Source organism: Felis catus, chromosome C1 (assembly GCF_018350175.1).
Source record: "Felis catus isolate Fca126 chromosome C1, F.catus_Fca126_mat1.0, whole genome shotgun sequence".
In the NCBI taxonomy this organism is placed as follows: Eukaryota; Metazoa; Chordata; class Mammalia; order Carnivora; family Felidae; genus Felis; species Felis catus.
The window spans coordinates 146,975,374-146,999,769 of NC_058375.1; the positions used below are offsets into that span (position 1 = coordinate 146,975,374).

Consider the following 24,396-nt stretch of genomic DNA (forward strand, 5'->3'; position numbering starts at 1 on the left):
GAACCCTACACACAGCAAACCAACACTAACTGGTGCTGGCACCAATATCCCAAGCTGGTTAGCTAAACATATATGGGAGCCCATACTCAACAAGAAGTCAAAGCTTTAGGCACATTAAGCATCTCTGGGCTGGTCAAAAAGTAAATAAATAAGTAAGTTACAATCAAATCCATCTGCAAACAATCCAGCATTGCTGGGACCTACTCTTAGGAAACAGAAAAACCTGCCAGTTGGCCATCAAGATAAGATTATTTTGAGCTCTTGCTTAAATACTCATTGACAAACAGTAACAATACTAGCCGTTTATAAGGAATTTAGGTATTAAGTAGATCTTAGAAGTAGCTCTATTAGGTAAAGCTCAGAAAGGTTAAGTGACTTATCCAGTGTGGCTAAGGAAAGCAGAGCTGCATGACCTCAGTCCTACATCTATTTCACCGTGACTCTCCAGGATAGGAATAGTGTGTGAAATGTCCCCAGACCATATCCACCACAAGTGGAAATCCTAACCAGAGTCAGCAACATAGACAGATCCCTGGTTTAGTTCCTGAGATCTTATTTTAAGTTAAAAAGTGTCTGAAAATGGAGCAATGACATTCACGCATAGGAGGATTCTCTTCTTGCCCAAAATAAAACAGTATAAAATTCCAGTCTATGTTTTGGGCAGAGGCTGCTTCCTTTGGGTCCTGGCAACAAGTGAATGAAAATCTGTATGGGGATCTGGGCCAGGTGGGAAGTGAATGTAGGGTTGGGGACCCATCTAGCTACCACCAAAGACTGAGAAAGTCAATCCAGACTCTTTGACCCTATAAGCGTATCCTGAGGATAGGAACAGGCAGTCTAGTAGAGACTGCTCTTTGGTTTAAATGGACCAGCAGTAGCAGTGATAAGAGGTAAAAACAGAGAAGGAGGCAAACCATAAGAGACTCTTAAATACAGAGAACAAAGGGTTTGCTGGAGGAGAGATGCATGGGGGGGATGGGCTAAATGGGTGATGGGCATTAAGGAGGGCAGCTGTTGGGATACGCACTGAGGTGTTATATGTAAGTAATGAACCACTAGGTTCTATTCCCAAAATCAATACTGCATTGTTTGTTAACTACCTTGACTTTAAATTAAAAAAAAATAATAAGTAGTAAGAGAAAGGGACTGTCTTCTGCACCTGTTATATATACCAACCAAGTAGGACCTTAGCAGACCATGCTTGCATACCTTACACACTAGATGGCTCCTGTGAACCTTCACACACAGGGAGCAGGCTGTGCAAGGGGAGACCCTTAGGAGATAATGATCTTTCATTATCAAACAAGCCATAATCTCTGAAAATAAGACTCCGCCAGCATGATCAGGAGTTATAACCGTTGTGTCCCAACAATTGAAGATGAGCGGGGATGGAGACTTTGGTCTAGCACAACCCACTTCTGCCTAAAGAGACTTCTCAAGAACATTCCTCACCAACATTTTGGCTAAGTTCGGTTTCTTCACCCTCTTTCAAAAATTCCATTGTTGATCAGTTAATTGATAAAATATTGAACCATTAATTAAGAGTTTGGTTGCAGTTTTTAGTGGATCATGATCTATCATCCAGGTATCTAATTTCACCTTGTTCTTTGCCTGCTATTGTCTTCTGCCTTTACTTCAAGCCTTCACGGTCTAATAGCTTTTCCTCTCTCTGGCCATTTTTTCTTTCTTTTTTTAGGCACACAGGCAATGGAATAAACTCTTTTCTAATATCAGGCTGCCACTTGGCTGTGCAAACTTGGAAAAGTTTAAGTTCTTTGTTTCTCTTCAAAAGGAATAAAACTTAGACCTCCATCTCATTTCCGAAGTGGGAATAAAAATTAGACTTATACTTCAGGGTTGTTGCATGAATTAAACAAGACAGCCATGTAGAATGCTTAGAACCATTGTCTGGCATAGAAAAAAACACTTAATTGAAAATAACTGATGTTATTACTGGTTAGTCAAGAGCTGGGGGGGGGGGGGCAGCCGGGTATTAGAGTGGTCAGTTCAAACAAGACAAAATGAAAGTAACGCTCAAGTCTTTAATCATTTCCTCCAATAATGTAAGTAAGAAGTGTAAGTAAGAATTGAAACAGAAGTGCTGACTCCCTCAATGTTCCATTCTTCCCTGTAGAAAAATGGACTGATGGATTGAGCAGATGTGAGGATCGTCTTACTGCCTAAAGGAGCCCAGAACAAAAGACTCCTCCTGTTTTATAGCCCTGGGGGCTAGGGTGAGAGAAAAGAGAGGGGTAGGAGTGGGAAAGTACCAAATGCTGAATCAGAGTGGAGGCAAATGTGCTGGAGATCTACCCATCTCCCACATGGTGAAGCCGGGTTCCTGGCCTGAAGCGGTCCTCGGAGTGGAGGAACATGGAAGAATGTGGCCTGGAAACACAGCTTTGCTGAGGGCATGTCCACTGAGTGGGAGGGAGGGCCTGAGCTCTTGACTGCAATTCCCTTCAGAGGCTGGGGTGCTCTGGCTGCAGACCGTGTCTGGTGTGAGAGGGCGGCCTCCACCACGAGGCCTGCCAGAGAAGCTTCTGTGATTGCCTCTGGTCAGGCCTGAAAGGATACACAGGATTTCGGTCATAGTTCAGATTCCTCAGGTTATTATTAATCTTAGACGCACACACACACACACACACACACACACACACGCATAATCCACTTGCATAAATCATTTGGAACAATGTAGGTGCTACTTAGAATTTTATTGAGATGAAAGTACTGCTGCACACAACGAATAGGAGAACAAGGATTTTTAATGAGTATTTTTTAGCCTCCAAGTTTCTCTTTCTTTTCTCTTTCTCCTGCCACGCTCGTATTTTTTATTGTGGTAAAATACGGGTGACATATAATTTACCGTCTCAGTTCTATTTCTTCAGTGCACAGTCCAGTGCTCTGAAGTATATTCACACGGTTGTACAACCCATCTCTAGAATGCTTTTCAGCTTATAAAACTAAAACTCTCTACCCATTAACCTATTCCCTATTCTTCCTCCCACCCCTGTAGCCCTTCCACACTGCCTTCTAGCCTTGCTGATTCCTCCCCTTTTGCCTGTTTGTACCCCTATTATGCAAAATGGTATTTCCCTTTTCTGATGCCAACCTTGGATTATCAAACTCTGCCTGGTCTTCTGAAAAACAAAGCTCAGTTTTCCACAGACCCCCCCCCCCACCCCAGGGTAATGGGACCCACCCTCCTTAGAAGAGACAAAGCAGCCACCTTTTTAATACTAAGGATTCCCTTCAAAGTCTTGGCTACCCATTCAAAGTGGCTTATCATTTTTTTTTTTTTTGCAAACAAAAATGATGCTTCCAGAAACAAAATGTCTTTTATTTCATGATAGAATGAAAATATAGGGACCAGGAATTCGGTGATAGTTCCGGCCTTTACGATGTACTGCCTTTGCAATCACCTTTCTGGAGCAATCTCCAAGAGCTTTGAACACAACAAACACACACTCAGTATATCACTTTTTTCAAATGAACTTTTTTTTCTGGCTCTCTAGGTGATGTGTTGACATTCTTAGATTCTCACGTGGAATGTAACGTTGGTTGGTTGGAACCTCTTCTGGAAAGAGTTTATTTAAGTAGAAAGAAGGTAGCCTGTCCAGTAATCGAAGTCATCAATGATAAAGATATGAGGTAATATTGTCATATTCCACAAGATACTTCTAAGTGACTCATTAACTAACAGCAGCAGAAAGTACTGGCCATATTCTTAGGCTGCACACTTTTACAATTCTGAGAAATACACAGTTAATCCATTTACATAAACGGAAACACATAATAGATATATCGAGATCAGAGAACGTCAATCCAATTGTTTACTTGATCATCAAAATGCTTAACCCTTAATACCAAGAATTCCTAATACTCATTGTCCAGTTCTTTCCTCTTTCTATTCAGCTGTGCCCCAAAATATTTATCTCCCTTAAGATTCATTCATCTTTTTTGTGGGAAATATACATATGCTCCTAATTTTTTCCCTCAACAATATCCAGAACATTATTAAAAGAAAAGTGGAAGTTAAAAACAAGCAATCTAGCCAATTAGTCACTAATGCAAGTTGTACTCATAAATTCTCTTGAAATGTTATAAAAAGTTTGTGATAATCTCGAGTCATTTGTGTAAGCACTTGCTTCATTCATTTTAACAAGACATGGTGTCAGGTTGATCAAGTATATGTGTATGATCTCAAGCAGCATTTGTGTTCTTTTCCTGGATTAGTTACATGACAGTGGACAACTTTCAAAGAGGCATCTTCGTGTGGCCCATGAACTTTGGTTGGAGAACAATTCCTCCAGATGTTGTTGCAAAAAACAGAATTAAAGAAACTGATATAATACGGTAAGCGTGTGAGATTTAAGATTAGGAGGCAATCGTGTATCTTTTTGCAAAGGCATGGGAAGCAATCCCACGAAACAAGTATTTCCCGTCATTCTATAGACCATCAAGAATTACGGTTTTAGCCAATAGATGATCAAAAGCAAGCAAAGTTTCCCTAAGAAATTAGTTTCCCACTACCAAAACTCATTTTTTCAAATGGTCAATTACACCCTATTCAGCCCTGAATCCAGAGAAATTTGCTAATACTATTCCTTCTCCCTGGGATTTACAACCTAAGAAATATAAACTAGTTGAATATGCTGCATAAATGCTATATAAGCACACGTAACATTAAAGGCAACATGAGTAAAAATTAGAAGAGTAAATAATAGTAATAAAAGTATTATTGTAATAATAACTATTGTTAGGATTTTCTTTTGGTGTCTAACCCTACCCCTTCCATGGGAGGGGTGCCATATTCTATAAGTGAATTGAGAAATATACACAGAAGCAGATATGAACTGAAAGTAGGGTTTTATTGCTAGAGAAGCTGGATTGAAGAATACAGCTTAGACCTGAAGTCAAAGTGAAGACTTCTGAACACTCCCCAGGAGTCTAGACCTGCATGAAGCCAGCCTCAGGCAGAACAGCAGGAGTCCCAAAGACTCCCCAGTTGGAGAGAGAACTTGAACTGACAAGTGTAAAGAGAAAGCCCAGCCCAGACTGTGCATTGTGGCATTATCTCTCAGAACTTACCCCCTATCCTTTGCTAGGTGCCATGCTTTCAGAATTGATATTCCTAGCAAGTCAGGTAGGCTTATTATCATTTATTAAGCAGTCTGCATTTAGCCCTCTCTATAACCCTAGAAAAGGTGGTGGGTAGGATTGCCATTACAGAGATGAGGACACTGAGCCTTAAAATAAATAATTTTCCCAGGGATATATAGCTTGTAAAAGAACAAATTGGGATTCAAATCCATATCTGCCTGAATGTAACACTCTTGCTCTGATCCCGCACCTAAAGAACATCTTTGCCTTTTTCAGACTCCCATTTGGAGGGTCAATGTACTGATCGAGCTCAGATTATATCCAACATAACGTTGGGAAGAGAATGCATTCTGGATAGATGGGAAAGGACATTTGTCATTCAGACAGAATATGTGCCTAAGGGGAAGGGAAGTAGGTGTGGGGTAGGAATTATTTTACCCTTGAGATTGCTGTATACCCTAAACACAAGGCAAGCTCTCCACACAAACCCCTTTCAGCTGGCTCAATCTTAACACCATGGGAAGTGATTACTGCTGATTCAAGTGTAGTTTCTATCCCCCATGATCTATAACAGTAATGAAGACTCTGGAGTCAGACTCTGGATTCAAATCTCAACTGTACTATTGACTGATGGCGTGAGCTTTAAAAGGTTACTTAACCTCTTTGAATCTCTGTTTCCTCAGTTCTGCATTAAGACTAATAGAAGTAGCTACCTCCATTATCTGAGAATTAAATCTGATTATATAACATGCTTTAAAAAGTGTTTGCCACATAACAAGCTGTCAGTTAAGTCTGTCTACAGTTGAGGCAGTGTGGTGGAGTGAGAGATCATAACATCAAACCAGACCACCTAAATTGAACCCCAGATGTACATCATACTAATCTGTGGCCTTGGGAACATTTCTAACCTTTTCTGTGTTGTCCTTTCTTAATGGTATATAGTTTCAGGGTTTTTGTAAAGTCTGAGGTTATATATATATATATATATATATATATATATATATACACACACACACACACATACATACATATATATATATACACACACATACATACACATATATATACACATATATATACATACACATATATATACATACATATATATGCATACATACATACGTATATGTATGTGTGTATATATATAATACTTAGAGCAGTGCCTGGTACTCCCTTAGCACTAAATAAGCATTTTTAAAAATAACATATTCAGAGAGTTTGGGTCAGAGAGTAAAGACAATAAGAATCATACTTCCAAACCCCATCTTTGTTGACCCCAATCAATCTCTGCCACCATGAACCACGGAACTGATCACTTCAGTGCTATTTGTGACTCCTTTCCAAGACCTCCCCACCCTCGATAGCTATTTTGAAATGTCTCTTAACTCCACCACAACTGCACAGGGGACCCACTCTAAAAAGTTGAATTCACATGACATGCAAGTTTAAAAAAACAAACATTTCTTTTTGTAGGTGTCCCGTCATGGCGGGTGGACTATTTTCCATTGATAAAAATTACTTTTTCGAACTTGGAACATACGACCCTGGGCTTGATGTCTGGGGTGGAGAAAATATGGAGCTCTCATTCAAGGTATTACCAAGCGGTCCTCAAATTCTTTCTACAATTAAGAGTTTATCATTTGGTTTCATTTTACTAACATAATCAGCTATGGGACTGTCTCTGGGAAGAAATTTCACAGAAACTTTAGGGTCTCTAGATGAATGTTTTTCTATCCCAGATTGAATTTGGAAGAATCAATAGCTCCCATGAAATTTATCAGAGATCCCTAGTATTTTATAACACTGTTTCTACATCTGAATATAGGGGGAGTATTGTCTGCCATTTGACCTAAATGATGTGAGATTCATACTTCATACAAAATATCTCCAGGAACATTTTTCTGATATATCAGAAGTAATGAAAGCATTCAGTAATGGGTCATCTTAGTGCAAGTGACAGAGGTACAAAAAGTGCCTTTAGAGCAGGCCATCAACAGGCGATCTTGCAGCAACTTTGGACATCTCAGACAGCTCTGGGTATTTATGATCATTGATCAACACCTAAGAAATCCTTGGCAGTAGCCAGAGTGAAGAGAATCCAAAAGGCAACTGTTTTCTTAGGGAGTGGGTTGGTATATAGTAAAAGGGATATTACTTTGAGCTCATTTTCAAGTTGTGTTCCATTAAGTTATATGGATCACCCCAAGATGTAAGGAGGGAAAATTGAAAGAAAAAAAAAAAGGAAATATATACTCCTTACCCTGATCCAACCAAAGCAGGACTTCATACGATATATTTTATACATTGGGATTCTGTGAGAATTTCTTTATTAAAAAAAGATGTAGGGGCACCTGGGTGGCGCAGTCGGTTAAGCGTCCGACTTCAGCCAGGTCACGATCTCGCCGTCCGGGAGTTCGAGCCCCGAATCGGGCTCTGGGCTGATGGCTCAGAGCCTGGAGCCTGCTTCCGATTCTGTGTCTCCCTCTCTCTCTGCCCCTCCCCCGTTCATGCTCTGTCTCTCTCTGTCCCCAAAATAAATAAACGTTGAAAAAAAAAATTAAAAAAAAAAAAGATGTACACTGCAGCGTAGGGAAGAAAACAATATATATTTTATGAATCCTAAAATGCTCCACAGCAATGTGAAAAGCTAAATAAACCTGTTGAGCTTAATTTGAAACCATTGAAAAAGATTTTAGACGTTGACAGTAGTACTTCAAGCTGGGGGGGGGGGGTGGTCACCAGGTGGTTCCTGTCATTGTTAATTGCCCATGAATTGTGGGCAGTCATGTGATCATTGATGCTTCCTATCAAACTGTTACAGGTATGGATGTGTGGTGGTGAAATTGAGATCATTCCCTGTTCCCGAGTAGGCCACATATTCAGAAATGACAATCCATATACCTTCCCCAAGGACCGGATGAAGACAGTAGAGCGGAACTTGGTGCGGGTTGCTGAGGTCTGGCTTGATGAGTACAAGGAGCTATTCTATGGCCACGGGGACCACCTCATAGACCAAGGCTTAGATGTTGGAAACCTCACCGAACAACGGAAACTTCGAAAGAAACTAAAATGCAAAAGTTTCAAATGGTATTTGGAGAATGTTTTTCCTGATTTGAAGGCTCCCATTGTGAGGGCTAATGGTGTGGTAAGTTCAAGGAGGAAGTTAAATTGTGAGTCCATAAATATTAAATTTAAAAACTCTTGAAAAAGTGTGGAAAAGAATGAAGGATTACACTATAAATAAATATCCAATATGAGGGCAGATGAGACAGAGCATGGTTAAGGATTAAATATAGGTGAACTTGAGGGAGGCTTTTAGGCAGCTACATTCATTGATTAATTCGGCAAGTACCTACTGGATATCAATAAACCACACAGTATTTCAGAACTGGATTATAGGGTAAATATGTATAAAGTAGACTTGATGCCTATTTGTGGAGCTTAAAGGTGAGTAAGGGAAACCATGTACAAATATGTAATGCTTAAATAAAAAGTAAAATGGCTCTAATTTAGGGAACTGGTCCCTAGTGACCAGTCCTTCTAAGGTAGAATATTCAACTCTGAGGAGATATTGAATGCTAGCCCTCAAAGACAAGGGTCAGCCAAACTTCAAAAAAGAGAGCCCTAGGCAGAGGATGCCCCTTGTACAAAAACTCTAAGTTAGATGACCGTCTAGGCACTCAAGAACCGGAAAGAAGATGAATGTTTTTAGGGTGTGAAGGAGAAAAGAATGGCAACAGATGAAGAGGGAGAGGAAGGAAGAGTGGTCCCATGGGTCCTTATAGGCAAACTAAGGATTCTCCTTTCCCTTTCCTTTCTTTTTCTTGTTTCTTACTTCCTTTCTTTTTCCTCCCTCCCTCCCTCCCTCTCTCTCTCCTGCCCTTTCTTCCCTTCCTTCTCTTTCTTCCCCTTCCTTCTCTTCCTTCCTTCCTTCCTTCCTTCCTTCCTTCCTTCCTTCCTCTCTCCTTCACACCCTCCCTCCCATCTATCTTTTCTTTCTTTTCTTTCTTTTCCTTTCCTTTCCTTTCCTTTCCTTTCCTTTCCTTTCCTTTCCTTTCCTTTCTTTCTCTCTTTCTTTCATTCTTTCTCTCTCTCTCTCTTTTTTCTCTCTCCTGAATGTAATAGGGAGCTATTGAGTAGGGTTAAGATTGGGATGACATGATTTAATTAGATTTTCACAGATTTCAAACAGGAACTGAAAATAAAAGACAATGACAGAGAAAATTCCAGGGCACAACATAATGTGCCAAAAAGGAAGAAACTGAGCTAGACAGGTTGGACACAGTACAAAAATCTGTGAACTAAAGCAAGAAAGTAGAGAAACTGGATGAAAGCCATTCCAAACCCATTCTAGGAGTGGGGCTTAATTCGAAGAGGATGGCAAGACGTGAGGATACTTATCATAAAATGGGTTTAGAGGTGATTAGTCAAGACTTGACCTAGAGCTTTTCCCATTCATGCATGTTTTTAATCCGTGTTACTGCTTTCTCATTTAATTTTTATTTATAAATATTCCCAGCATTATTTTATTTTCTTTCAGAGTTTTCTTTTTCTTCATGCAAGAGGTTCTCAGACTTGACAAACAGTAAGCCTGCTATTTTAGGCCATGTTTTTTTCAATTCTCCCTAGAAAGTGAATTACACAAACCAATCACTCTCTGTCTAGGAAAATTCCTGATGGCTAGGACGTAGTAGAGCCATTCTCCCAGTGTAGGGAAGATCCTGGAAGAGTATAAAAAAGAGGAAACTTGAAAATTCAATTGACAAATAGTAAAAGTGATCTGTTTGTAACATAATGTAGTATAAAATGATCATTTTTATAGGTCAAAATAGAATAACAGCTATTTCAGGTGGTTTATCCTGATATTTTTTTTCTAGGTAACTCATTAGGGAGAACACCGTGGATTTATACACTATTCAAATTATTTGTATGTAAAATAAACTGACACTTTTTTTTTTAATTCCAACTCCTGAGTAAGGAAAAAAGAAATTCTCACCATATTCTGTCCTAACACAGAATCTCAGCAAGAGCATTACTGAACTTTAACCACCAGAGGGAACTAAAAAACTACCTTTTGCCTCCTCTGTGAGGCTAATGTGTCTAAGAGTTCCCATGAAATTTTTGAAGAGCTCTTCTATGAACAGCCGGCTGATGCCGGAGCTATAATATATTAAAATGCACAAAATATTTTTAAATTATTTTTTTGAATTCTATTTGTTGCCTTCCTCAGACAAATTATAATCAAGATGCCACTGGCTTCTCTTTGAAGCAACTAGTAGGGAGTATTATTACCACTTAAAAAAAAAAAAAAGAAGATCTTTCACTAGGCATTTCAGACTTAAGATTAACTGAACCATTATTTTAGCTGGAGAGTCTTGAAAAATCCCAAGAAAATATTTTACAATTTAAATCCAGTGAAAAGGTTTTTGTTTGTTTTCTTTTCTTTTTTATAAGAACCGATCGTTTATTGTTGAACCAAAAATGTTTGATGAATAAAAGAACCTCACTAACAATGTGTCTTTATACACATTGGATTAAATGGTTAGTAAGCAGCCTAGAGCCTAATGTTTAGCAAATGCCGTGATAAATTGTGGGGAACTCCACCTCCTAAATTGGAAAAGGAAAGAATTCAAAATGGATAGATTTTGAAAAACAATTGAAAAATTTACATACTGCCTGGTGAAAAAAAAAGATTGAAATGGTTTACATTAAAAACACAAATATAATTTTTTAAGTTTATTTATTTATTTTGAGAGAGACAAAGAGAGAGCATGAGCAGAAGAGAGACACGGGGGAGAGAGTGAGAATCTCAAGCAGGGATCCATGCTCAGCATGGAGCCTGAGGCAGAGCTCAATCCCAGGAATCCCACGACCCTGGGATCATGACCTGAGCCAAAATCAAGAGTCAGATGCTCAACCTACTGAGCCACCCAGGCGCCCCTGAATACAAGTCAATGTTTAAAACCATTCGCAAGTCAATAAAGAATAACAACCCCTTAGCACTTCATAAATCGTTTATACATGAAGAAAAGCAGTTTCTCCAGAAATCTCTGATCAGGAGGAAGGGAAACAAATCTTCAGAGAACTGGGGGGAGTGGTAAGTAAGGGAAAGAAAAATCTTCTCCTTCTATCCAATGCCTTTCCATGTTTGGCAGAAGGGACTGTACAAAATAAATACAAAGTAATCAGTTAAACCAGGGGTTCCCATACACTGCTCTGCGCAAGGTTAGTTGTGCTGCCAGAAATAGGATCCCAGGGCCAAATATATTTGGCAAACACACTGCACTCCCTCGTGTAGCAGACAACTAAACATTACCGTCCTAGGGGTTCTGCCAGGTTCTGGAGCAGTCCAACCTGTTCAGCTGTAGTGAAGCCAGAGTTTTCCAAACACGTGGGAAGGTATTTTCTGAGTAATCCACAAATACAGAAGTTTATATTTATCTCAGTGAAAATCCAGACAACAACTGGATCGCATTTCCCTTCTTTAATCTCTAGGATTATCCTCCTTCAGTGCATTTCTATTAAATCTCTTCCCTGAAGTTGATTCCTTCTGTGTGTCCTGACTGCTCCATTAACTAGTGGTGGATTGTCTCTTCCCATATTTGTCACGTTAAATTGTGAATGGAGCTGTCTTTGGAGATTTCTGATGGAAATTCTGTCCTTCTAGAGTTCTTTTCCATGCCAGCCACCCTAGAAGTAACCACCCTGGCACTATTTTTACGTCTGTCAAAGTTCCTATCCAATGCAAGCAGTTCAACTTGCATCTCAAACCCAAATGAAGGTCAGTGCAAGGTTCAGATTCCCAAGGGAGAATCTAGCTTCCCTGTTGTCTCCCTGTGCCACTGGGTAAATTGTTTTCCCCGGGACACCATTCTAGTGAGGGTCTACAGTTGTCCATCTTTATGTGAAAGACTGCAATCCCAACTCTCTGGCTTGTCCATGCCCAAGTTCTTTCTCCTGTCCTTACAATATCAGTCCGTTGCTTACCAGTATTTGCCATTTTCCCACTTGCTAAAAGGTTTTGTTTTGTTTTGTTTTCTGCATTTGGTGGTCCCTGAATATTTGCCTTACTTTCTTGCAACCTAAGCTATGCATGTAAAAGTGAGGACCAACCAGTGAGCATGCTGTTATGAAGGCTCACAACTCTGTGAGCTGGACAGTTGCATCATAAAGCACCCTGGATTTAGAGCTCTGTGTTAGGCATGATAGAACAGGAAAGGGCACAAATAGTGTCCCTGCCAACAAAGACTTTCCCCCCACTCCCAGCTCAGAAGGCTTTCCTGAGTGTAGATTTGACTCTACACAGCTCTTCTAGAAATCTAAGAAGTCTAAATTGCCCTATTAACTCACCATCTCATTAGCCTTCCCCAAGATGTCAAAGAGGGCAAGGGAATCAACATTTTTCTGCATTAAATGGTGACTTATAGAAAGCTGCCTCCATATTTGACCCTGTAAATCCACTAAAAACCTGGGGGGCCTGCCAGATAGTGTCTTTAAGCTTGGCTCTGTACTAGCTTTCATGACTTTCCTATAATGAATTGTAGCTTGCCTGAGTCATTAGGAAGATTCTGACGGGGAATCAGCTGGACTCTGCTGTTCTTTGAAGGACTCCATTTATCTATGATTCAGTGCCTAAGCAGTGAAATAGCTTGGAGGGGTCAGCCAGGGAACAGAGCCCATAACTGTTGGTTTGATTAAATTGCAAGTATGTGCGTTGACTTTTAATGTATGCATCAGAAAAACTTGAGACAAGAAAATAACTACTTCTCATGCTACCTTTTGCTCATTCCCTATTCAGCATTCCAGGCAAGGGTTAATTAAAAGCTTCTGTTTGTTGGCTCTGTGGCTGAATCATAGGCCTAAATTGACAGATTGAAGCTGTACTTTAGCAAGATTACATTATGTCTCTGTTAGAGATAGCAACCAATAAAATCGTATAGTGCTAAGTAATGCTAAGCTATCAACTTAACTATCTTTTAACCTTATTATAGTTTTATGGCCTGTGTTTTCTGAATGTCTTGTTCTACTTCAAAATATTTTTTTCTTAATGCATATTTTATATTTTGCTTCCTAGCTTATTAATGTGGCCTTGGGCAAATGCATTTCCATTGAAAACACCACAGCCACTTTGGAAGACTGTGACGGAAGCAGCAAGGTACCTGGCCTGGGTTTTCTCTCTCATAGGTGCAGTGGATAGATGGCCCAGGTGTAGGTGATAAGTGCAGGGTATGGCACATTTACTGCTCGCTTGAGAAATTTATTTTCGCTTTTACAAACAATAATTTATACATTTCTACATAATCATACGGTTGGTGACAAGAGAGCCCACAACTAAACGTACAGACAGCGAGCAAGGGAGTAAAAGTGTGGGTACTGAAGTCAACCCACCAGGGACCCAATGCTGGCTCCACTGCTTTCGAAAGTGTGTTAACTTTGCAAACCCTTTAATCTTTAGGTAAATAGTCGTGATAACAGTCCCTACCCCTAAAACAGGTTTGAAGATCAAATTATGTGATACCGATGAAACATGTAGAACAATATTTAACACTTAGTGCTCCACAAATGTTCACTGTTATAATGATAAAGACACAAAATGTGAAAAATTAAAAAAAGTTACATATAAAGATAAAATAATAAAGGAAATGAAGGAAGAACATATTTTTAAATAATCTAAGGGAGAAATTTTGTTTTGATTCAGTCCCCTCCTCCCCATTCTCATACATATAAAGGAGCATGTGTAATTTGCATCTATAATGCAAATTACATAATCCATGATCCATGATGGAAAACCCTTCAACGAATCTCTGACAAACTCAGAACACAACAGATAGGGGAGGAAGGAGGGCCCAGGAGCACAGGGCAAGGACTCTGCAGTGCTGGAGGTGAGCTCTGAGTGATGGGACCTCCCTCTTCAACATGCGTTCCCTACCCATTCTCATTCTGTGGGGATATTATTATTGGTTTGGGTGCCAAATAAAACTCATGGGAACATCAGTACATGAGTACAATGCAGCTTCCTAAAATTGTAGATCACACTTTGGTGGAGAAATTATTTTGTGATGACAACCTAGGCTTGCCCAGACTTACTTGTTTGCTTTGACTTAGAGACATTGCCTCTCTCTCTCTCTCTCTCTCTCTCTCTCTCTATATATATATATATATATATTAATGTTTATTTAGTTTTGACAGAGAGAGAGACAGAACATGAGCGGGGGAGAGGCAGAGAGAGAGGGAGACACAGAATCCAAAGCAGCTGTCAGCACAGTGCCCGATGCAGGGCTCGAACTCACAGACTGCAAGATCACGACCTGAGCCGAAGTCAGACGCTCAACCGACTGAGCCACCCAGGCGCCCCAAGACATTGCTTATATTTTTGAGCACATTTCCTCTCCACTCTTAATTCAAAGCTGCTACTAGAAGAAAGGCATCTTTGTCATCTGTGTTGCTATAATTCAGCTAAGGATTATAAACTTGAAGCTAAGGGAACTCTTTTTTAATTAGGAAAGAAGGGAGGTAGAGGGAAGAAAAATGTGTCAAAAATCATTTGAAATACACAACTTGTATACTAACCATTCCGAGAGGAAATAAAGTCATAAATTATAAAACCACAAGTAGTCCGAATCATATGAAAGCAAAATATTATTTAACTCAGTCCTTCAAGACTCATCATTTTAGTGATTTTCCATGCCTGATTAAACCAGTATTTTATCTGAAGACCCAAATTGTAGTCTGGATAACCACTGAGCCTCTCAAGGAGATACTAGGAGGTGAAAATATGGATATGCAGCCCCCTGCTTTCAAAAAAAAAAAAAAACACCCATCTCCCTTTTTGTCTTGTTACTCATTTTTAGCTTCTGCTTCTTATAGTTTGTTTGAGTAATAAGAAGTAAGGGAAAGTTGGAGGAAGTTAACTTATCTGGGGCCGAATTAACTAAACTTTATACCAAGCCAGTTAATAACATTCATCCAAAAAAAGCACAAAAGGAATAAATTTCTAGGATTAACCACCAAGCTCTATCCTTCACCTTACCTAAAAAGTCCCCTATTAGCTTTTCAGTAACTGTTAACTTTTCAACCAATTGAGATGTCCCTTCTAAAGGTAATATCTAGCTGCTCTTTGTAGCCACCTCACTTCCTTGTACTATGGCATAAGACCATGCATCTCAAATTTTAATGTGCACACAAATCACCTGGAAAGTTTGTTACAATACAGATTCCGATTCAATAGTTCATGATGGGGCTGAGAGTCAGGCGTTTCAACTACCTCCCCGGTGATACTGATGTTGGTCCAGGGAGTACCCTTTGAGTGGTGAGGTCTAACCCAATGACAAGTGTGATAATCTAACTTACATCTCAGTTACATTACAAATGATTCACTAGATAAAAACATTTAGATAGATTTTACCAGAAGTCTATTTTTTATGTTTATATTGGTGCAAAACAACAGACGTCCCCCAGACCGAGAGCCATACAGTAATTGACCAGACAGATAGTACTAGGTTGTAAATAACTGGAGAGAGGACTTATAAAAATCTAAAACCTGGTTTCAATACCTGAATCAGTATTTACTTTAGACTTCAGCAACTCTCCCAAACTGGACTTCTCCAAGAGTAATTTTTGGGAACTAGGGGATGCTAACAGAGCAGAGCCCGATGAGTCTTTCTGCTATCAGCAAAGAAAGATTTTTGACATTGCTTACATTAGAAACATTTTTTACCCTTAAGAAAGATTGTGGGCCTTTCCTACAAAGCCTCTAGGAGTCCAGTAATCTGGATACTCTTAAAGAAGCATAATCATTTCCACCAAAGTAATTTCGGGCTGTGACTTAGACCTCCTTGTAGCCCTAATGGCTGCAGGTGGTTTGAATGTTTCACTGCTTCAAAACACCAGGCTTATCTGGGGTTCCGAGTTACCTGAAATGACCTCCGTTTGCGCGTACGTACTAACTGCACTAAATAATTTTTATTATTGCAACTCACATTTATTGAGGGCTTACTGTGTGTTAAATAAACACCTAGCAGTCATTACCTCAACTCTCTGAGATACACGCTGTTGCTATCCAACTTAAAAATGACAAGAATGAAATGCGATATGGTAATAGTACGCCCGTACTGTCCGAACTGAAAGTGGCAATACCAGGATTTGGGTACAAAACATTTGATCAGAGTGCCCATCTCCTTAACCATTGCTAACAAAACTGTGAAGCAAAGATCCTACCTGTGTTTGCTGCTTAAAGTGACCTTTTCTTTATTCATTTCCCGACAGCTTCAGCAATTTAATTATACCTGGCTAAGACTTATTAAACATGGAGAGTGGTGCTTAGCTCCAGTCCCTGATACCGGGGCCCTGAGGCTGCACCCTTGTGATAACAGAAACAAAGGGCTAAAATGGCTGCATAAATCAACATCAGTCTTTCATCCGGAACTGGTAAGCAAAATATCTGTACCTCTTCTTTATCACAAATCCAACTTCCAATTAAAGGGGACATAAAACTCTCATTGTCGGCTTCCTCACTCAGAACCTTTAAATGTGCTTGTGATGATCGAGGCAAAATAAAAGTTCATACAGAGAGATAAACAGATTTTTTTTTTTTTTATAAATTGGCAAGTCCTTCTTTTTCTTTTACAAAATTTATTTCAGGTAGGTTGTTTTAAATATAAGTCACCAGGTTCCTTGGTTACATTAGTATCAGCATCTTTGTTTCTGTAAGTCATTTGCTTCAGTCAACTAACAACGGCAAAAATAATGCTTATGGGCTAGAACTGGTTCTCAGTGGTCACCAGAAAAGTCTATAAGGAGAGTATATGGGGAAAACAAGAACCAGCGTGCTTTCTACAAGGCCTGCACTTTAGGATGAATCCGTTTATTTTTGGCATTCTGCCTCCTTTCCACAAGGGGTGACTTTTCCTCATCCCCCACCCTGGTTACCAGAGACCTGGCTCTCAACAGGTGTTGGAACCATCTCCCACCAGCTTGTAGGAGCTAATTGTGCGCTAACTTCACATTCAATGACATCACATTGGTAGCTTGAAACAAGCCATGATGGGAGTATTACATAAACCCATGCTACAGATCTGGGGGTGTTTGTCCAGAGGTCCAGCTGTTAATATTTCCTAGACCACCCCTGCTATATCTGCTTCATTCTCAAAGTCCTGACAGTTTTCCTCAATGGTATTTTTTAAAGTTTACTTATTTATTTTGAGAGAGGGAGAGTGTGTGTGTGTGTGTGTGTGTGTGTGTGTGTGATGGAGGGACAGAGAGAGAGGAAGAGAGAGAACCCCAGGCAGCCTCCCTGCTGTCCGCACAGAGCCTGACACGGTGCTCGATCTCACGAACTGTGAGATGATGACCTGAGCCAAAATCAAGAGTCAGATGCCTAACTGCCTGAGCCACCCAGGTACCCCTTCCCCAATTCTATTTTAACAAGATATCAAATCGTAAGTTTTGGTGTAAGATCTTGGGGTGACAAGAATAGTTTCAGGAAGGCCTTCCTAAAGTCTCTACTATCTCACTAGCAAGTAGCCATCAAATCCACAAAATGTACTGGGTGCATGAAGACCATCATTTTGCTCAGGCCTGTCCCCAAAGTCAGCACGCTTCTTTTTCTCCTTAGAGTGCCTCCATTCCTTTTGATGTCACAACCAATGACCACTCCCTTCATGACAGTTTTCTTCCCACCCGGGATCAAAACCAGGGTCTGAGCAACACGCTTCCCAACCTTCCTCCCTTTTAATTTTCTCTGTTATATTTCAGTTCCTTCTGGACATTTTTTTTTTCCTTGTTAGTGATAATGGCTCTTGTTGACTTATTCAGAAAAATGAAGTATTACTATTGTACAAGTTACTAATTTTATATTTCATGGTGTTGGGAAAATGCATAAACATCTATTGAATATTTTCTTTGGCTTCCTTAACCTTATGCCAAACAAATCAGGAGGTGGTGGGGGGATGGGGGAGGTGTTGGGGGAGGTGGTGGGTGCAGGGGAGAGAAAGGATGAGAATGAGAACACATTTTTCATTTCCAGAAGTGAATCTGTTACCAGGAAAAAAATTCAGGCTGGTGAGAAAATATTTAGGAGTAAGCAGCCCTTAAGTCACATAGGTCTTATTTACAAACTGGCTTGACCCCACTGAAAACTTAAGCCTTCATTAGCTGATTTTTATACAGGCTTAATTTTGGTCCCTCTAAATGGTAAACCAGTTTGTAAAGAGAGTAATTTAATTAAGATAGCAAAACTTGGATAGCTGTTTCCCGACATTGGTTGTGCCTGTGACTTTGTATCATGCCACATAGCTGCCTTCTGCCTTCGGTTCCCCATTTCCATGCTGCTAGATGTTATGGAGATGAATATCTTAATAATAGCCTTCCTTATTTTTTCAGTATTTTGGTAGTTTTTATACTAAACCTCCTGAATCCTCCAAAGCATGTTAAGAGAAATGGAGAATAAGACTATGAGTAACAAGAACATATCTTTTCTTTTAGCATTAGGAGTTGAGAGCTTCATGGAAGGAAGTAGGGTAATAGAGAGTTTGACCCTGAATACCAATGCATTGTTAAAATGATACATTTCCAACCTGCATTTCAAATATGTTCTCTAAGCCCACCCACCCAAATGCTCTGGATTATGGACACCTAAAAGGAAATCATTTCATAGGTAGCTTCTAAATACTGGGGCATGTAATGACCATCCACTACTGGTTCCCTCATCAAATGTCTTTAGGTTGGGGACAAGTTGTTCAGTTACCACTTTATAATCCACTGGCAGAACATTGTAGATAATCCAGGATGATTTTGCTCAAGGCCAACTCCTTTACAAAACCTTGAGCATACTCAAACATCGTCTTACCAGAGTCCTACAGATGGCAATGTTTTTGTAGGAACATCTTTAAAACAAACTATTATGAAGTCACCCCTGTTTGATATATTCTTTTGAATAATTCAAAACAATGTACGTATGATTAAGATTACCTTTGTCATAGTCATAGAAAATTGAGAGAATTAAAAGGTGAAAAAATATATAAAGCCATAAGCATGTTCTAAATTGGTTATCCATTATTTCTAGGATATTCAGTAAATATTAACCAATAATAGAACTTCTCTGAAATACCTTTGACTTTTTTCTAAGTACCTCTGGATTTTCTGAACATCAGGTATTATGTACTATCAGAGATTATGGTGGAAAGATTATAAATATATACATCATTTCTAGCACTTTGTATTCCAAGTTTGCATTCTAAGGTATGAACTCAATTAAGACATTAACTAACTCACTTTTTGCAATGGGTATTTTTTCATGATCACCATCAATTAGAGAACCATCATCCATCAAATATAGTAAGTGCTGTATGGAATTATTTTCTTTAAATAATAGAGTAATCAAACCTATTGTCAGAAAATAAATCTTTTGCCTCCTCCCTGAGGAAGTCATAAAAGTCTTAACAGCCTTGTAGCTTGGTGAAGTGAGATAGAGACAAATTTAATACAGTCTAAAGACTGTATGCATGTTGTTAATTTAGGCAAGAAGAATTCCTGAGGAATCAAAAATATAATTATCTTTTTTTTATTAGTTTGTATTTCTTTATATGGCAGTTGTCAAATTCATTCTGTGGCTCATTCCAGATTCTCTTTCTTCCTAGGTGAATCACATTGTTTTTGGAAACTATCATCAGTTGTTATGCTTAGAAGGAAATGTTTCTCAGAAGACCCTGAAAGTTGCTGCTTGTGACCCAGTGAAGCAGTATCAGAAGTGGAAATTTGAAAAATATTATGAAGACTAAAGAGCAACTAATATTTTTTATCCAGTAAACCCATCAGACACTGTGAAAATTACAGTGGAGGTGGGGACTGTGTTTCTCCGTGGTAGTTTACATTCTCAAAATTAATAGCCCTTGAATAGGAGATTAAAAAACCCACAATAGTTAAGAAACCAAGAGTGAGCTCAGGGAAACAGTCTAACATTGGATTGGAGTCCTTCTTCAATTCTAGGTGGCCTTTTGAATTGCCTGCTTCCCGTCCTGTGCTGGACCTCAGCCTGCAAGCTTCCCTATGTGATCAAACAGGTAACTGGAAATGAAGCCAAAAGTACCGGAGGAAGCACAGTGATATTCATGATGACTGAGTCAGATAATAACCAGCTCCTTGGGCCTCACAAGTTGGTATCATCAATGAGAACCTAGACCTTTATTTACTATTTTTAATAAAACAATGACTTGAGTTCCTATGGTGAAAAGACCTTAGAAACACACGCAGCTGCCATCTTGATGAAGTCCCTTCCAACTGCACTCATGTTCGCCTACCGGTGTGAAGAGTATCAATATCATACTCCCCAATGGTAGAGCTTTAATCTAGAGGACTACATAATGTTGTTTTGTTTTGTTTTTTCCCCATATGAGTCAATGGAAAAAAATTTTCAGTGAGGAAGTCAAATGCTGATTCAATTCTAGACATAGACATTGTTTTAATTCATTTCGTGCTTTTAAAGCTACACTTAAAAAAAAAAAAAAACAGTCTTAGTAGCAACCTCCTAGACCTATGTGGACGTTAAAAAAGAAAGAAAAAAGGCAAAGAAAAAGACTGGGTGGGTCACAATACACAGTAGTCACGAAAAATACACTTAATCGTTGAACACACTCTAATGCAAGATCAGATAAGAGGAGCTGAAATAAATAAAGCAGAAACAGAGCAATGAGGGGCACCTGGGTGGCTCCGTCAGTTAAGCCTCTGACTCTTGATTTAGGCTCAGGTCATGATCCCATGATGGAATAGAGCCCTGCATCCTGCTTGGGATTCTCTCTCCCTCTCTTTCTGCATTTCCCCTGCTTGTGCTGGCTGTCTCTCTCTCTCTCAAAATAAATAAATAAATAAACAAACATATTTTTTTTTAAAAAAAGAAATAAAGCACTGAAAAATATTAAAGATTTATATAAAATAGTATTTTAGATTTAACAGCATTCACAGGGTTGAAATATGTTTAAAAAGCTCTAAAAGATTCCAAAGTAGAAATAAAATGAAGTAAACATAATGAAAGGGGAAGAGAATAAGAATATACAACCCTCAGGAAGAGAGTTAAGAAAAAAAATTGATCTAGACTTGGCCAAAAAAGAAAGGGAATATAGCACCTCTACGGGGTGGGGTGGGAGTGGGGAATAAGGCCATAGATGTGGACTTAGTGATAACACCGATAAATTGGGGACAAAGTCCAATTTTTCTTTGGTCCAAACTGAGCTCCTAATCTTAGGGATGCCAATACTTAGGCATACTAGAAAAGGTTTTAGAAATCCTAGTATCTTTTATACTGTTTTTTTAGTAAGAAAATTGATACCCAAAAGATGAATTATGTGTCTAAAAATCCCACACCAGTTAGTGATGATTAGAATTTGGATCTCTACAGAGAGGGCTCATTCCACTGCCCCAAGCCACTGGCCCAAACAAATCTGATCTAGAGCATTCTTAAGATAGAGATACATAAAGCTTTTCGCTGGAGTTGGGTCTCTGGAGGATAACCATGCTATACGCTTGTTAATATAAAAACAAATGCAACTTTGTTCAGTCGAGCTGATGGTAAAACTGGGCATCTTAATTCTGACTTCCTATCTAAAATTTAATTTTATCTCCCAATTAATTACACAAAAGCGGAACTATAACTATGACTCAGAAGGGAAAATAGGTTTGCCTATTTGCATCGTATTTAAGATGTTTTGTTCTGATAATTGACATTGCAGATGAGATAAGAGAATGACTAGAAAATGAGATAATTCTTTTCAAAACGGATAAAACACAAGCCAGTTGCCAAAGGACTAACTGAATTGCTGACCCAAACTGAATCTGCTGAGTGCCTCATGCAATTATTTGTGTGACTGCAAAAATGTTGAAAGGTTTTATTTTATTTTTCCCCCAGTGTAAAAACTCTCTTTTTATTCAAAAAACGTTTCCATGAAAAACATCAACTCTGTTCAGAAAAAGACGAATTATGGTTTGGATTCACTTATCTTTGGGCATACCAATGAAAGAAATTGGAATGTTTTTCACAAAAAAACCAAACCAAAACAAAACTTCTATAGTCTGTTTAGTGCACACTCTCCCTGACTTCACCATGACATGCTCATAATATGAAGCTATATTTGAATCCATACTGTCAATATCGCAGAGGATTATTTTCATATGTGACATGTTTATTCTTAGAAAGAATTTTAAAAACAGCTTTTACCATGTATTTTTCTATTACTCTGAGATTCAAGCAATGAATCACTCGTTAGAAGTCTTATAGACCTAAATTTAAGAGTATTGACTAATTGTGAAATCTCCTACCAACATTTTTTAAGCATTATCCTCTAAATTCTATTTTTAGAAGACTATAGTAAAGGAGTAAATGCTACTAGGTCTCTAGTACTTCTAGTGAGAAACCTTGAATGGGACACATTAGGGTCCTCTTCGGCCCTAAATCCATCAGTAGGAGGCAGTGTTACAGGGACTTCAGAGTTTTCCCTGAATTGGTTTGAGTCATTGCCTTTTCTTAGAAAAGCGTCTATACATTTTGTTACTTTAAACACAAGCATAGTTTTGGTAATATTTCACAGGACTTGTTTGATCAAAAGCTAACTTACCAGACCATTCAAGTACTTCTGAACCTTTCAGTTTGCCCAGTTTCTTTCTCTTTTTCAACAGTTACCCAGAACTTCTCCCTAAAAGATGACAGAGCTGTTGTTGGTACAGCCATGTTTCATCGCTAGCATCAAATTTGCTCATTTCTGTCTGCTGACGTTCAATCAGCTGTCATTCACAGGGCCCCAAAACCACCATATGCCATAATCACAATGTATTGTTAGCTTCTCCCAACTAATCTGGAAATATTTTCGATATGAAAAACCCTTGCTTATAGTATCGCCTTAGGGATTGTAGAGGAGTAAAAAGATACCAGCTATTGTACGTAGGAATTCAATCTCTCCAGTCCACCTTGATTTTATGAATGGCTTAGAATGGTTTTCAAGGGGCTCTCATGTAAGAGAGTAGGGTTGAGGCCAGCCAGCCAGTACCATTTTATTTGTTTTAACAACTTTAACTTCCCATTCAAACACAGAAAAGAAATATGCCGCAGGTGAGGGTCCCAATATCTTCCATAAAAAACAAGGAATTTACAGGGAATAAAGGGAAAAGAGATGAGAACTAATTATCTTTGAATATCTTTGATGTGCTAGGCACTGTTTATGCCCCATCTCACTGTTGTGCACAACTCCATGAGTTAGGTCTTTTTTCTCCCCAATATGCAGACAAGGAGGATGGCTGAGAGGGATTGTCTAAGATCATCCCACGAGTAAGAGATTAAAATTTAGTTTCCATTCTGTCTGAAGAAGAAGAAGAAGAAGAAGAAGAAGAAGAAGAAGAAGAGGAAGAAGAAGGAAAAGGAGAAGGAGAAGGAGAAGAAGATGGAAGAAAAAGAAGATAGAAGAAGGAGGAGGAGGAGGAGGGGAAGGAGGAGGAGGAGGAGAAGGAGAAGCAAAGAATCTCTTTGACTACAGCATGCTGCTATGATTTGTTTTTTAAGTAGAGAGGTCAACTCAGGTGGACTCAGTTAAAATCCCTTCATTGTGACGTCGAGCTTCTTAGGTCTTTCTTAGCTGTTGTATAGATAGGATAAAAGGCTACATCCTTTCTGTTAATCAACCGAAATGTAGGCTTAAGGTTAGCTACCCCCACATGCTTTGCAATAGTCCATCTCCTTGACTTCGTGGAGGACATACTCTTTTCCATTTCCTATAACATATATGCGAAGGAGAAGCGGACATAGAGAAATTGCTTCTCTGTAAATAATTCTGCCGACCCTTTCTTCTACCAACCATTAATCAAGGCTGAAAGACTGTCCAGTTTGAACAGAGGTGGGAAGTAAAAAATTGAAGGGTCCTTTAATTTAAAATACAAACCAAGTCTTGTAACTTTTACTACATTGTGCAGATTGTCACCATAGTGCTTCTACAACTTTTGTGTAGGTTATTCAAACATTGCTACAAGCTGCATGCCTTGAAATGAGAAAAGGAACAGTAACCAAAGCTGATGTACACAAAATATTTATTTCTGGCAAACAGCCATTCCATGGACAGATTTGAGTAAGCCAATGTAAAGCATTATCTACTCCTGCTGAGGTTTAATGGATATTTCAGGTGTTGGTGGTCCTAAAAGAAAGGACCTAAAAGAAAGGACCTAAAAGAAAGGACCTAAAAGAAAGGGGCAGGGGGGAAACCCCTTCACAACAAGCAGATTTAATGCCTCTGTTTTCAACCCAATGGGGCAGCTAATAGT

General features: G+C 39.0%; 1 protein-coding gene across 1 annotated transcript in view; it reads left to right on the forward strand.

The window, feature by feature from the left end:
* The window catches only part of GALNT5 (polypeptide N-acetylgalactosaminyltransferase 5), a 42,721-nt gene extending 22,092 nt beyond the window's left edge, over positions 1–20,629 (forward strand). Inside the window, exons 4-10 of the mRNA XM_003990785.5 lie at positions 3,516–3,651; positions 4,237–4,356; positions 6,577–6,694; positions 7,925–8,248; positions 13,178–13,258; positions 16,369–16,530; positions 19,740–20,629. Of these exons, the coding sequence (XP_003990834.2) occupies positions 3,516–3,651; positions 4,237–4,356; positions 6,577–6,694; positions 7,925–8,248; positions 13,178–13,258; positions 16,369–16,530; positions 19,740–19,880 (1,082 nt within the window). The 3' untranslated portion in view covers positions 19,881–20,629. The remainder of the gene's footprint in view (positions 1–3,515; positions 3,652–4,236; positions 4,357–6,576; positions 6,695–7,924; positions 8,249–13,177; positions 13,259–16,368; positions 16,531–19,739) is intronic.
* The last annotated feature ends 3,767 nt before the right edge of the window (positions 20,630–24,396 follow it).